General features: G+C 50.3%; 4 protein-coding genes across 4 annotated transcripts; 1 reads left to right on the plus strand and 3 right to left on the minus strand.

Annotated features, from left to right (window-relative positions):
• Positions 1 to 1382: 1382 nt before the first annotated feature.
• rcoA (putative transcriptional repressor TupA/RocA) lies at positions 1383 to 3771 on the minus strand (the record flags this gene model as incomplete). Its single annotated transcript, XM_025673529.1, has 7 exons — positions 1383 to 1462; positions 1523 to 1655; positions 1711 to 2181; positions 2392 to 2921; positions 2993 to 3315; positions 3392 to 3473; positions 3651 to 3771. 7 exons carry the CDS (start codon positions 3769 to 3771, stop codon positions 1383 to 1385), a joined length of 1740 nt encoding a protein of 579 aa, XP_025529338.1.
• Positions 3772 to 5256: 1485 nt separating this feature from the next.
• Positions 5257 to 6578, plus strand: BO86DRAFT_51704 (sterol desaturase family protein). Its single transcript, XM_025677435.1, has 2 exons — positions 5257 to 5679; positions 5740 to 6578. The coding sequence occupies exons 1-2, from the start codon at positions 5411 to 5413 to the stop codon at positions 6527 to 6529; spliced, it is 1059 nt and encodes a 352-aa protein (XP_025529339.1). The 5' UTR covers positions 5257 to 5410; the 3' UTR covers positions 6530 to 6578.
• Positions 6579 to 7450: 872 nt separating this feature from the next.
• Positions 7451 to 10829, minus strand: BO86DRAFT_335848 (NCBP1 family protein). The gene is made up of 7 exons (XM_025668891.1): positions 10611 to 10829; positions 10383 to 10474; positions 10197 to 10303; positions 9869 to 10136; positions 8867 to 9810; positions 8617 to 8798; positions 7451 to 8507 (listed from the first exon to the last, which is right to left on the minus strand). Exons 1-7 carry the CDS (start codon positions 10669 to 10671, stop codon positions 7627 to 7629), a joined length of 2535 nt encoding a protein of 844 aa, XP_025529340.1. The 5' UTR covers positions 10672 to 10829; the 3' UTR covers positions 7451 to 7626.
• Positions 10830 to 12173: 1344 nt separating this feature from the next.
• Positions 12174 to 14222, minus strand: BO86DRAFT_51770 (GSK family serine/threonine-protein kinase). Its single transcript, XM_025677436.1, has 7 exons — positions 13869 to 14222; positions 13586 to 13758; positions 13446 to 13529; positions 13008 to 13356; positions 12759 to 12952; positions 12493 to 12697; positions 12174 to 12426 (listed from the first exon to the last, which is right to left on the minus strand). The coding sequence occupies exons 1-7, from the start codon at positions 13912 to 13914 to the stop codon at positions 12293 to 12295; spliced, it is 1185 nt and encodes a 394-aa protein (XP_025529341.1). The 5' UTR covers positions 13915 to 14222; the 3' UTR covers positions 12174 to 12292.

Below are 14222 nucleotides of genomic sequence, written 5' to 3' on the forward strand. Positions count from 1 at the left end.
AGTTACAGTATATTGCTAATGCCAAAGTCTGGATGGAGCATACCAACCCCATCGCAAAGTTGGGGCCAGCACTTCGTACTGGACGTACTGGAGATCTTGTGTCCCTACTGGACACACAGACTCGTATTGAATGTGCTTGGGGAAAAGACCGGAATCGTACTTTCGTAATTGACTTACTGAATATGTAGGTGCTGACTGTCCCTGCATTGGTCCAATTGCAATGGGCTCGACACCCCGGCTGGGTTGTCAACCGGCAGTCATAGTGCGTGTTTGGTTAGATAGCCAAGATAGGAACCTAGCAGGGGTACTGCGTCATATCAATGAACTGAATGCTTGATGGCAGCCCCATTTGGTGTTTAACTCCAGATCAACCGATCAACGCCCCCCTGTGGAACTGTGCTGACATGCACCTGCACATGAATCGTGGCTTGACACCAGTGCTCGATGCAATCTCAGAATCCCTCCAAGGGGGGGGAGATGGGGGCGCTTTGCCCCCTCCCAAAGAAAAACAGTAGACATATCCGGTTCCCGAAAAGGAGCCTATAGATCCTGGATCTTACTTTCAAATCCCGCACCCATGTCCTGGAACTAAAGCCATAAGTGGTTCTGTACTCTATGCACACTAATTCACATCGTTTGACCCCCTTGTGGTGGATATCCCTGCAGAGTCACTCGCACACTGTTGCAGAAAGACAAAGCAGCAAGACTTTAGGGTATCCGACCTGCTTCGGGTCATAGCTACTGGTTATCAGTACTAAAGTCCCGAGCATACACTAGATTATTGTGGATCTGATTCGTAAAGGAGGTGGCTCCCTCAAAATTGCCTGTTATGGCCAATTGTGCCACCCTCCCCAATCTAAAATTTAGGTAGCATGAAGCCTACAGATATGTTGTTCACGATTCACAGTGCTTTCGTCATTAAGGCATTTAGCCTTTTTTTAAAGACAAATTCATTACCGGAAATTCAGCGGGTGATTACTACCAACACAGCCCGTAGACTGATTTCGCTTTTGGTAATTGGGCTGCGCCTTTGAAGGCCAAAGACCAGCCCCGTAAGACAGCCACTTACCCAACCGCGCGCGGGATTCGGGGAAGGACGCGATCATCCTTCGGCAACGCAAACACCCTGAAGCAGAACGAAGCGAGGAGCAGCAGACTCAAAGTCAAGGCAAGAACAGCAGTTACGAAGACAGAAGACATTTCACATTTGCGCCAAGGCTTTTCTTCATGTTCAGCCCAATCACCGTCCAGTGTATGTAGAGTATCTAGAAGAGAAAAGAAGAGGAGAGACCCGAATGATTAGCACCGCTCATGAAAGGTATCAAACGGGTGGGAAACACCTCGTCTCATGATGTTGGTCTTATGATCACGGGTATTGAGACTTACCTCCAGATTCTTGCCCGCATATCACCGCTACCTGTAGCGAACAAATTGTTGGTGGGACTAGGAGCAACAGAGATAACTAGAAAATGGGTTAGTTAGGTAAGTACACCAAGCAACAAGGTTGCTCGGGAGAACGTACCCGAGTTCTTATGACCTTGAAGCATCATCTGTGCGTTGCCGGTGATTGGATCCCAGAATTGGACCCCTCTATCCTTGGAGCCACTCATAACCCAGTGGCCATCAGGGGTCAAGCAAACACTGAGCACAAAATCCTGGCCTTGAAGTTAGCTACTACAGAGCTGCGCGGATAGCAGAAGGACAAATTACCTTGTGACCCTCAAAGGTACGGACACATTTTCCGCCTTTGACTCCACTCCCGGGGTAAGCGCCACGGGGAACATTGAGCTCCCAGAGCTTGATGGTCTTATCGAGACTGCCACTGACGAGGTCTCTACCGTTGGGTGCAAACGCGACCGAGTAGACACTATCCTTGTGGCCATCAGGGTTTTCCAGGCGCTCCACAAGGTAGCCGGTGGTGGTGTCCCAAACCCGAACGCTCTTGTCGAGGGAACCCGCAGCGACGTAATGACCATCAGGTGACATGGCCACAGTGGTCACACCATCTTCAATGCTCAGGGTATAAACTAACTTGCCATCGAGAATGTCCCAAAGACGGACAGTCTTATCTCCACTGCCGGACGCGATATAGCGGCCGTTACCCGCAAAGTCCAGAGAGTAGATGTCCTGTTCGTGACCACTGAAAACGTGCTTGATAGTCCGAGAGCTGATATCCCAAACCTGAAAACATTAGTTAGCTTCTGTAGTAGGTAAATTTGGCCAATTGCCTCTTATAGGCGAACCCGTAGACATAGAGCAAGTTTGAGGCGGTTGGGCCTAGGGAAGAAAGCGAAACTCATTCGTAGTAAACAAGGAGAATGAGTAGGGGCGGAAAGGCGATGCTGCCAGAAAAGCTTTCGCCCTCTAAAAGTGAAGCAGAGCTAGACGTACCCGAATCTGTTTGTCTTCCGCACCAGTAGCAAGATACTTGCCATCCGGGCTGAAGCAAACGCTACGAATGTACAAATCGCCGTTCTTATCAACAGTTTCGTCTTGCAGGGTGGCGACAACCTGACCGGAAGTAACATCGTAAATCTGTGCCTGACGGTTACAGCCAGTGGCAAGGTACTTGCCATCTCTGCTAAACCTAACACAGCAGACGACGCTGTCGTGAACGAGATGGTGGACAAGTTCGACATCCAGTACGCGCTGCACTTCGGGGTTAAACACAGCATACCAATCAGCGCCCTCCCGCTTCTGTGAAGCCGGTAGCTCGTCGGGGTTCCAGTTGGCGAGCATGTTTCCAGGGCGATCGCGGACCAATGACTGAGTAGGAGGGGTCGGCCGAGCCAGTTGCGGGGAGACGCGTGGGTCGGGATAGGCGAGCTGATGGGTCTGCTGGGGGGTGGCCGGGCCAGGAGGGGCGCGAGGCCGCTTACCAGGACCTGGGGAGGCAGCAGGTGGAGGAGGGGGTCCATAGCCTAGACAATGATCAAGGCACGACCAGGTTAGTCACTAGGAGTTATGTTTCCGGCGCAAAGTCGCAACATACCGTTCACAGCAGCACCGGGTTGATATCCTCCGAACGAGCTCTGCGGTGGTTGCGGCGCTCCTTGCTGAGCCGCGGCGGCAGGCTGTTGAAGAGCATGCTGGGGAGGCTGCTGATCCTGGGGAGGGGGAGGGGCAAGACCGGGGCCACTGCCTCCTTGATTGGTCATAATACCGCCGAACAAGTTGCTCGGACCATGACCCAAGGCAGGGGGCGGCGCCTGGGAAGGGCCAGCGTGCTGGGCAGGGCCGGTGATATGCGATGAGACGGGTTGGACACCGCGAGACTCAAGCTCGTGTCGCAGCACTCGAATTTCCGCTTCATAGCTGCGAAACAATATGCATTAGCTTTCCTCGTGTCATGCGCACGTAAAGCAATTCCCAGATGTGATAGGTCACGCACTCGTTCTTCATCTTAACTTGCGTCTGCTCCAGCTGAAAGATTTTTTGCCGGATCATTTCCATTTCCTGCAGCTGTCCGGTTACTAGACATTCAATTAGCAAGCGACGTCTCGAGGGAGTGGCCCTACGTGTTTTCTTTAATTTCCTCCGATTTCCCCTCCAGTGAATCGTTCTAACGCGATTGAAGAGAGAAGGGAACTCTTTGGTCGCAGGACCGATGCAGGGAGCCACGTTAGGGAATGAAGAAAGGCCAGACGTACATTGGTGTTCAAACTCGCCAGTGCTTCTGGATTGGTTCTCAAATTCCTGACGAAGCTGGTCCAACAACTCCGTCAGGCGGGAGTTGGGAGCGGGAACCATCCCGCGATGAGTGTTATACATAGCGCACAGTTATGTTTCACTGCTATCGCGTGAAGAGGGCAGAGAAACGACTCGGACAGATCGAATTTCGAGGAGAGAAACGAGGAGAAGGGCAAAAGAAAACCCAGGCGAGAGAGTGAAGGGGAGAAGAAAGAGGAAGGATGCTGTGGTATGGAGTGAAGCAAGGAAGTCGATTTGCTCCGCCTAACGGTTATATCCGTTGTTTGTTGTCTGTGATGAACGACGAGGATAACAAGTTTTGGTGACAGGGCCACAGAGACTGAGAAAGGGTAATCAGTCAACGCAGCCGCATTACAGCGCGCCCTGAAGGATTTGGCGCAGTAGTGAGCTTAGGATAAGATCGAGGTTTCGATGATGAAGAAAAAGGGGATCAGGATTGGAACCGATGGAGGTAAAGGTGAAGTTGAGGGAGAGGGTAATTGAAAAGAGAAGCGGGACAAGAGAGTGGAGGGGAAGGTGATTGTAAATGAATTGAATGTGATGTTGTGGTGGTATTTGGAGGGTGGGGAAGGGTGAAAGGGTAGGAAGTGGTGGATGAGATGAGGGAGCGGGTGGTTGAGTTTCTGAGGCTGAGTGAGGTAGAAGGAGGAGGAGCCTGGAGGAGCCTGGAGGAGAAGGGCGTCGATTCAGATGAGGTGACAGTTCGGTTTAGGTAAAGTACGGAACTCCGCTAGAGGCTCCCCGCTACCCAATCGCCACCCACTGTTTGCCGCTCCAAGCGAGCGGCTGCAGCTCCGGACACAAACCAAGCGATGCTGGCCAGTTGACCATATCTTAAACTGTCGTCGCATCGATGACAATGGCCTTCTAGCATTGATAAGAATCAATCGCTTGTTGATCGGATCGTTTATCTTGTCAGCTTGACGGGTAGGTTTTGACGGATTACCAGTACTATTAATCTCGGGAAATTGTCTGAGTTGAGGAGGATTTCTCACGGCTAGTGATACTTGTACGATAACTACCGAAGGTATATACATACTTTAGTTGCGCATGCGCAAATGTTTAGCAGCATCAATCTGCTTGATATATAAGAAAGAGTATCATCGACATCTACTCAAGAATTATATTTAATATTGTATTTAGCTGGCCTGATGTATAAGTGAGTCCATTATAGATATATGAACATATCTATCTATATCTTTGTGTATACGTATACGGTACGGAGTACTGTGTACTCCGTTTCCCACGGGCCACTGGAGGCAAACAGCCAGCAACAGATTATCGATGACGAACGGTTGGGTTTGTTCCGCTCTGGTGTGATCCCTCCGTTCTGACCAGACCATTAAGTTGATTGGCGTTCCTTGTATCGGATACTCCACCGGTGCCTGCATAATTTCTTCAAACTAGCTAGGTATTAACTTATTCTTCAAGGCAAACTAGATTTACCCCTACTTTCGGTACTCTTTCATTTTCTACTCTTCCAATTTCCTACTACCGTCCTCCTCCTCCCCCTCCTCCCCCTCCTTCTCAGTTCCCCCCATTCTCTTTGTGGTCTCTCTCTTTCCCTCCAGTCAAGGTCCCTTAAAACCATACTTCCCTCGTATCTAACTGCTACTTGTGGACGGTTGTTACTGTCGAGAGCCGCCCTCTCTCTCTCTCTCTCCGTCCACCATTCCTCTGTGGCGATCAGGACACAATTATGGATATCGCCCTCGAAGTTTGGGACACCTTCATTGGTGATCGCCTCTACTCCTCCCTTCTCCCTCTGTCGCTCTCGTCCTCTATCACAATTCCAGGGGTCAATACGGCTGTTAATAGCACCCTGTCTCTTTTCGGTGCATCCAAACCCTACGTCTATGAACCGGCCACGCAACTGTTCTATCTGGAGCCCAGCAAATACGCCTACCTGAGCGCTTGGCCGAGGAACAATATCTATCGTCAGTTTCTCAGCTTTTTCTTGATTGTCTGGTATGTGATCCCCTATTTCTCGCGCATTCTCACTGCTAACTGAGGACTGTGTCACATTAGGATCTTTGGTCTGATCGTTTACTTCATCTGTGCCACACTCTCGTACATTTTCATTTGGGACAAGACCACGGTTCGCCACCCCAAGTTCCTCAAGAACCAAATCCCCATGGAAATCGCGCAAACAATGCAATCGATGCCGGTCATGTCCCTGTTGACGGCCCCCTTTTTAGTCGCGGAAGTCCGTGGCTACGCCAAACTCTACGACACTTTCGATGAGGAGCCTTTTCCGTACTACAGCGTCCTGCAATTCCCACTATTCATTGCCTTTACAGATTTTTGCATCTACTGGATTCACCGTGGCTTGCACCACCCCTTAATCTACAAGACACTACACAAGCCTCACCACAAGTGGATCATGCCCAGTCCCTTCGCATCTCACGCTTTTCACCCGCTTGATGGCTGGTCTCAGAGCGTCCCCTACCATGTCTTCCCTTTCATCTTTCCCCTTCAGAAACTTGCATACGTCTTCCTCTTCGGGTTCATCAATCTCTGGACTGTACTTATCCATGATGGTGAATACGTAGCCAACAGCCCAGTCGTCAACGGGGCCGCCTGCCACACAATGCATCATCTCTACTTCAACTATAACTACGGACAATTCACTACTCTGTGGGATCGTCTTGGCGGCAGCTACCGGAAGCCAAACGAGGAGCTCTTCCGCCGCGAGACCAAGAATGGCCAGGAAGAATGGAAGCGGCAAACGAAAGAGATGGAGACCATTCTCAAGACGGTCGAAGGCGAGGATGATCGGAGCTACTTGGCCGAAGGAGAGACCAAGAAAAGGCTATGACACAAGAATATTCTATGTGTCTCCAAGCTCGCTCCCGTCACAATCAACAACAGGGACACTACATGAGCCTGTCGGTTTTAGATTCCATCCGGCTCTTTCAACTTTCCCCCTTTGGAATAATCCGATGCATGCGCAGCCAACGCTCGTCGTTGGCCTTGAGAGCTCCAGAAGAAACAAACCCACGGTTGCGTGAAAACGTCACGGGATCATGATTTGACGGTGTCGGAATCGAGTTTATGCGAATTCGATTCCACCCAGCTGACTTCTGCTCCATGGCAGGGCGACCTCACGAGTTCATGGTTCTTACTTCCACAACACTTTTTCGCTGCTATTGCCATCACACTTCCTAATTACCACTGTACAACACACTTTCTGGTATGATGGCCGTCTTATTAATGCTTATTCTGTACCTTACGTTCGTTGCCAACGTGCTTTGTTAAGCTGCGCTGGTGGCGCGACTTCGGAATCACCCGCAACGTTCCAGTTAGGTACCTTTGCAATTCTGCTTGTACATACATTATATATATATTTTTCCCCATCCCGAGGACTAGAAACAGATAGATTAATCTTCGAACGCAATACAATCACGAGTCTCGAGCAGCAGAAACCTGGAATCGGTTTGACGGTGACATCGACTTTTTATGGAAAGACAGTATGGAAAGACGGCTCGGACCCACTCAACTGAGTCGCCTTGTTCGAGGCGTTGCTATATGATGCAGAGCATGGCTTTGGTGTTTCTTTCGCGGCTCGCTGACATCTGCATATTCTCAGCCGAGCCCCTGCCGTCCTGTCCTTGTAGATGTCCTTGAATTGAGCCTGCCTCTACACCACACCACCGACACCCAGAACATTAAGCTTCTATCTATCATGGTTGGTGTTTCGTCTGGATATCTTCCAAGAGATTCGTGAAGAGGTAATTCCGTACATGTCACTCTAAATTGCGCTGATTCGCTGGCTTGATTGATCTTACAACGACACATACTCACACATACGCACCCATGGATACAAAGCAAGAACCAAGCCCAATTTAGACGAATACACACGGTCCCTTATGTCACAGAGGACTGGAAGTTGCCACTCGTACCCTGCCAGATTCCTCAATTTCCCCCGTCCACCTCGACAATGTCCATATCTCCATTCAACGGGGCATGCTCCGAAGCGGCGGTCTCATCAGGGACCGGAATAGGGGCTACCGTACCGACCGGGGTTGCTCCGACCAAGGCCTCGACAATGAAGGACTCCTCAACGCCAGCTTTGCGCCGGAACACCCTGAGCCATCGCTGACCCCAACGCCGGATGATCTCATCTTCAGGCAAGGTACCACTTCCGTCCCCCCTTTCCATCAGTTCGTCGTTACTGCCGCCAGCAACTGACACGATGGAGTCCTCAATTACCTGGAAAAGGGCCTGCATATCGGTTTTTTCGCGTTTCAGAGTCTCGTCCAGGACGCTCAATTGCGGCTCGAACAAACTGGGCTGAGTACGGGCAGCAACGATCTGTCGTAGGCGATTTGTGACCTTCCCAACGGTGGCGGATATCATCTCGAAGACGTGTGGTTTCGCGAGGACCGTACCTGCCTCGAGCTTGTCGACTAGGGCCCATTCGACGACTGACAGCGGTGTAAGGATGGTGTAGTTCAGGAGTTTGTCAATAATGTTTATACCGATGCCCGGCTGATCGACCCAGTAATCCATGACGGAGGTGATAATTTGACGCTGAGCCCGAGGCGACTTGGGGCCAATGGCCAATAGTCGCTCCTTGTTACGCTCAATGCAGGAGAGGAAATGGGATAGAGATTTGGATCCTACAAAGCAAATCGCCGTGACGAATGCGTCGGTGGATGGAATCAGCGGATCCTCGACCCCTAAAGACTTAGCTTGCTCTTCAATCGCATCGATTAAGGGTTGTATCTCCTCGTCGCTCGCTTTCTTTCGAACAAGCTGCATGATTTCCTTGCCTTCATTCGAATACGGTGTAGCTGGATAGTGTGTCAATTCCCTAGTCATGTAGATGCGACTAACCGGGAGATAGTAAAGCAGCGAGAGGGAAGAGAATGAAGGGTAAGATATGGGGCATGATTAACATACTGTCGAACATGTATTTGAAATCTGGCGTGTCCTTCTCCTTCCCTTCTGTAATCAGTTCTTGATATGGGTCCGGTAAAGTTCCTCTGATGCGCTGAGCAAAACTTAATCTGATCTCCTTGTCAAGCGCTCCGTTTATGAAAGCCATTCGAGGATGAACTGCGGGTAGATCCAGATCCTCGATCCTGATAACCAAGTTAGCTTACCAACTGAAGCCAACGAACTGAAGCCAACGGAGGTTGCTCTATCTTACCATTCACTCCATTTCCAAGTGAAACCAAAATTACTCAAATGATGGGAGAACCAATCCAAAAATCGCTGACTGAGGTCAAGATCGATGCTCTCAAGGCTGCGATATAGGAAACGAATAGCCCGGCCCAAACTTGGAGCGATGGCGGCAGGAGCAATCTTGCAGCACTCGGTGAGCACTGAGTGGTAGTAGATGAATTTGTGTTCTGGGCATGGCAGCTGGAATAATTGAGAGAATACTGCATCCACAGCAACGTCTTCCGGCTTCCATTGCGAGCGATCAGTGGGTAATTCACGCAAGCGATCGAAAGGCGTGGCCCGCTTGACGAAGGTATTTGGGGTGAAATAACAATCAACGTCAATTAGATACTTCGCAGTTGCAATTCGGTTGAAGTCAAGGATGTTAATAGTGTCAACGAGCGAGTCACGCAGCAGAGACGAGGCAATATCCGATGTTGGAGGTACCGTCTCGATGTCTTGGTTCGCATAGACAGAGAGATAGATTTCCGGGAAAATGGCTCTCGCTCCGTGGCCGACAGGATTTGGCAAGACGACTTGAGGGAAAGCGTGTTTTGCGCCGGGTGGCGTAGTGCTTGCAGATTCGGCTTCTTCCCCATCCTGAGCACCTTCGTCTGGGACTTCTTTCGGGGCCTCGAGGGTTTCGTAAATTCGTTTCCATGGGCGAGGAAGGCATGCGAGCTCCCAAGACCGATTCGATTCTCCCTGTAGCTGTTTCTGCATCAGGCTGATTATGCTCTCTGTGGCAGCCGGCTTGCCTTCGGTGAGACAAAATGGATCCACAAGATCCACAAGAGCATGCGGAGTAGATGCGATGATGTCCGTCTTTTCAAGGAGAGCAGTAGCATGGGTCTCGAAGCGGGTCGCCGGGGATGCCATTACATATGGCAAGGTGAAGAGGATGATCTTAACGAGTTCCAAACCGAGCAACTGTCCTAGACAGTTAGCATATGCTTAGTACGAAGAAACGTGCTACCGGGCTACTCGCATCTTCAGAGGAGGCCGTTTGGAGGTCAACTGCGCGTGCGAAAATTTCCTCCAACACGGGAAAGATACCATCTCCATCAAGGATACCCTGAAGGCAACCGAGGAAGCGCAGGAGGAGCTTGACTTCACGCCACGCACCATCATCAACGTATCCTTGCAGAGCTTCACCCGCCCTCGTCAGGAGTTCTGAGACGGGCTCCGGATTCAAGACATTTGCGGCAAGAACTGTTGCCGCAATGAAGGGAATCTTCAATGGCTGCTCAAGGACACTGTTTAATGATTGTTAGCTCCAGGCCAGGCTATACTCATTGACATAGGTAGTTGCATACAGGGTGATTGTGGTTTCAAGGAAGACCCCTCTAATCTCCTCATCACCGTAGTTCTCAGCCACAGTCTTCGCAATATGGATAGCGTCGTCCTCTGCTCTTCGGGCGGCCTGGGAAGAAGTGTAAAAGGTAAGCTCGGGACTGGGACTACTACACGGACGCGAGCCGTGTCATTGCAGGGAATCGTACAGACTCGGCAATTGTGAGCAACTGCCTCCGAACTTTGACAAACAAAGGCTCCTCGTGTCTTCGCCGCTGGCGGCGGTCGTAGTCATCATCATCTATACAATTCATACACATCTGTAAGTAAGAATGGCAACTGCCCAGGGTAAAGCAAAGGAAGCAGATAAGAGAACAGGGCAAACTAAAGCAGCGCAGCCATGAATCTCAGTCCAGCGAGCCAGAGGTGTTACTAACCTCTATAGCGCCTCTTGCGCCCACCCCTTGGGCCATGAGGTCGACGTTCGTAGTCGGCCATCAGGGAAAGTGCTAGGTCCTCAAGGACTGCTGCACACACGGAATGCAACCAAGCGAAGCGAAAAGAACAATTGGTCTCCAGCTGGCGTAGCAAGAGAGACCGAAGGTATAGGCTTCCTGGTGGGGATTGTAGTCGGGGTGGAAGCGCGTATGTTCTGAAGCAAAACAGTGCCGATGATGCTCATCAATTCCGGGGCATGGGATCCTCCGACCCGCTGATTATATAACCGGCACATCTTCAACTAAACTTGAACTACTACCACTAACTTACTACCGTCCTCCGAGGTCAACTTAGCAAAGCTAATTGACTCCCCTGTCTTATATACGTACTGTGCCATTGCGAAAAGTGTCATGTCATAGTCAACACCGCAAACCCCCCCCCCCCCCCCAAAAAAAGGGGAGAGGGAGAAGGGGCCGCAGGCTCTCTCTTACGATGGAATTGGTAGAACTGATCAGCGCCGCCTTTTCTATCAACTCCGACTCAACGACCTGGCACGGCGCCTTCTAAGCGATGGGATTATGTGAATACATCGAGATACGAAGGACTGTATGTGTAACATCGTGCCAGATACGCGCTAAGGCGTCAATCCCTTGATTTAGCGATCACCCACATTGCCCGATGCGGAGCTCCAGGTATACTGTCTGGGAAGTCTAGTGGAGAATGGAAACATGAGTTATGCAAGAGAAAGAGAAGTAAGCTTGTCTGCTTTCGGAGATCAGAGGCATTTTTATACCGTACTAGCATGGTAGCTTCGTCGTAAGCCACTGCAGTCAAGCAAGCATGACCATCCTTGTTAAGCGAACGATGATTGAGGAAAATCAGAAGTAGTAATAGGTTGATGATATAAGGGAAACAAATGAGAACGAGGAAAAACCGGGCAACAGGAAAATGGAGGTTTCGACAATTCGAGTAACGAAGCAAAAGAGGAATGAAGCAAAAGAGACACAGATGAGGGCATCTAGAGCTGCAAGTCAAGGAGAAGACCTCCAATACCTATATTCAAGCACACTCACAGGCACAGAGCAATGTGCATCCAAACAAAGAAAATCCTCATAATATCTGACGCATTTGTAGGATATACCTGTCCGCCTCTCTGAACAAGATTTGCGGCAACTTGTTGCAAGGACTCCTCGGATGGGAGGTCCACAATTGACAGACTCAAATTCCGAACGGCAGACTCACGCAATAAGGGTATCACTTTTGTTTTCTTCCCACGAGCTGTCTCAGACAACTCGGTGACTCCAGGGTATGACAGCTTCTCGAACCCTGCCTGTGAAACGGTCATCATCCCTGAGCCCCTCTTTGAAACTTTTCTGATCGTCGCCCGAGTCACACATCGTCTCTTCCCATTCGCTCTCTTTTTCTTTCTTTTCATTCTGATCATAAATCCCTTTTTTTGGTACCATTTTCGCCCTTATGTTTGCGTTATGCCATTTCTCTCCGTCTCTCATTCAGAAGCCAGCTCCCGGATGCTCCAACCGATGGGTTAGTCCTACAAGACTGACAAACCTTACCCATGTATCACAAATCGCCCAATGCATGAATTGAAAGACTTGCAGTCATTTGCAACGGGCCTTGCACTGTGGAAAGCGTGTTACCCATAAGCTTCACATGCATGAACTCAATCTAGGCGTGCGAGCATCTCTTCCTTAGAGAGTGGTTTAAAATTGTTGATATCCAGGCCGCGGGCCTCAAGCGCAGGGCGCGCATGAGGAGGGACCAGCCGATTGTTCATTGCAGGTGCGATAGAGAGTTCTGAGGGTGCAGACATGCGTTAGCCTTTGAAACAAGCCCAGCCCACCCAAGGTATAGGGAACGAACCATGTCTGGAGAAATCGAAAAGACTTGGAAGGTCCCTTGTTGACCCGCTTGGGTGTCGTGAATCGGGTAGTCGAGTGTTGGGGTCTCGGAGCTCGTCAAAGAATGGATGGCACATCGCCTCGATCGCTGATAGACGTTGGGTAGGGGTATATTCTAGCAGGGCGGAGATCAAATCAATGGCCTCGTGGGGTGCCCTCCGAAAGACCTAATACCGAGTTAGACACCGATTCCCAGAAGAACGAAAGACCTAACGGAACCTGGCCTACCTTGTTGAATGGGTGTGGCTTGATTTGGGGAAATTTATGTTCCATGTAATTGGGGTTCATGGTCCGGATCTGTTCTCGTGTCGGTGTCCCCAGAACTTTGATAATTTCAACCAATTGGTCGATTCCCGACTCTCCGGGGAAAAGCGGCTGTCCGAGCATCAACTCGGCCATAACACAACCAGTAGACCACACATCTAGAGGACGATTAGCATCAAAGGGTAACGCCAGTGATATAGCGGTGGTAGTTACCGATCTTTGTGGTGTAATTCGTCGCACCGAAAATTAATTCTGGAGCTCTGTAGTAACGAGAGCAGATATAAGAGACGTTAGGCTCATTCTCGACAAGAATCTTCGCGGAACCAAAATCACAGAGCTTCAAGATGCCGGTGCTCGGATCCAGGAGGAGGTTTTGCGGTTTGATGTCACGGTGGCAGATGCCCTGGGAATGGATATATGCCAGAGAGCGGAAGAGCTGGTAAATGTATAGCTTGACCTCCAGCATCGGCATTGTCGTCTTGAGCTTGTTAAAATAACGTGATGCCCGATAGACCGTCTCCGGTACGTATTCTAAGACAAGGTTGAGGTAGACTTCGTCCTTCTGTGGATCGGTCAGCATGGGGAGTAAAGGAGAAACACCTAAAATCTTGCCGCAATAGAATGGAGAAGCGGAGATTAAGTGACCCATACCCTTTCGCCATTGGAATAGTAGAATGCTTTAAGCTCGACAATATTGGGGTGGCGCACGATCCGCATGATTTGGAGCTCACGATTCTGTGAGTGTCAGCGATCTTGCACACATAGTCAGGGATTCGCCCGGAGCCACGTACTTTAAAACGCTTGTCTTGGAGGACCCTCTTGATGGCAGCGTCCTCGCCGCTCGGCATCATCTTGGTCTGGAAAACGACACCAAATGATCCATTGCCGACAATTTTGCACTGTGAATAGGATATTTCCTTGGTTTCCCCAGTGAGTCCATCTTGGACTTTCTCACGGACGACCTCTATGCAATGATGAGCGATGGGGAAATTGAGTCAGTCACCAGGCCCAGCGATAAAAAAAAAGGACATTGAGGTTTTCTCGGAGGGAGACAGAAAGGGATTCGTGTCTTACCACCAATGCGCAAACTCGAAAACACCCCAGGCCTATTCTGTGACATCACGGATGGCTTGTGAAGACGACAATGAGTGGTAGGTAGAGTGACGCTATCGAGAAAAGAAGTCCTTGAGGGTCAACAGCGAATGGGTGCGCAGAGATACTGGAGCGAGTTGTAGAAAATCCGTTCGAGGCAGGTTGGCGTCGGTGGAGCACAAGTTGAAGAGGGGTGCGCTGGATGGGCGGGATATCCGAACGGTGGATGTTGAGTGGAGGTGCGCGTGAGATGAAAGGTTGAGAAGCGGGCGGGCGAATCGCAGAAGGGAAGGCTCCGGCGACCAAGGACCAATGACTTGGACAGGGCGCCAAGAA

This window comes from Aspergillus japonicus (assembly GCF_003184785.1).
Source record: "Aspergillus japonicus CBS 114.51 unplaced genomic scaffold BO86scaffold_14, whole genome shotgun sequence".
NCBI classification, from domain to species: domain Eukaryota; kingdom Fungi; phylum Ascomycota; class Eurotiomycetes; order Eurotiales; family Aspergillaceae; genus Aspergillus; species Aspergillus japonicus.

Bases quoted from the DNA above. Each gene is read 5' to 3' on its own strand.
- BO86DRAFT_51704 (XM_025677435.1), top strand. From the start codon at position 5,411: ATGGATATCGCCCTCGAAGTTTGGGACACCTTCATTGGTGATCGCCTC. The intron at 5,680-5,739 runs GTATGTGATCCC...GTGTCACATTAG, and splicing joins AGCTTTTTCTTGATTGTCTG to GATCTTTGGTCTGATCGTTT.
- BO86DRAFT_335848 (XM_025668891.1), bottom strand. From the start codon at position 10,671: ATGGCCGACTACGAACGTCGACCTCATGGCCCAAGGGGTGGGCGCAAG. The intron at 10,475-10,610 runs GTTAGTAACACC...TGAATTGTATAG, and splicing joins GCGCAAGAGGCGCTATAGAG to ATGATGATGACTACGACCGC. The intron at 10,304-10,382 runs GTACGATTCCCT...ACTTCTTCCCAG, and splicing joins TGCTCACAATTGCCGAGTCT to GCCGCCCGAAGAGCAGAGGA.
- BO86DRAFT_51770 (XM_025677436.1), bottom strand. From the start codon at position 13,914: ATGTCACAGAATAGGCCTGGGGTGTTTTCGAGTTTGCGCATTGGTG. The intron at 12,698-12,758 runs GTAGGCCAGGTT...ACTCGGTATTAG, and splicing joins AGCCACACCCATTCAACAAG to GTCTTTCGGAGGGCACCCCA. The intron at 12,427-12,492 runs GTTCGTTCCCTA...CTGCACCCTCAG, and splicing joins TTTCGATTTCTCCAGACATG to AACTCTCTATCGCACCTGCA.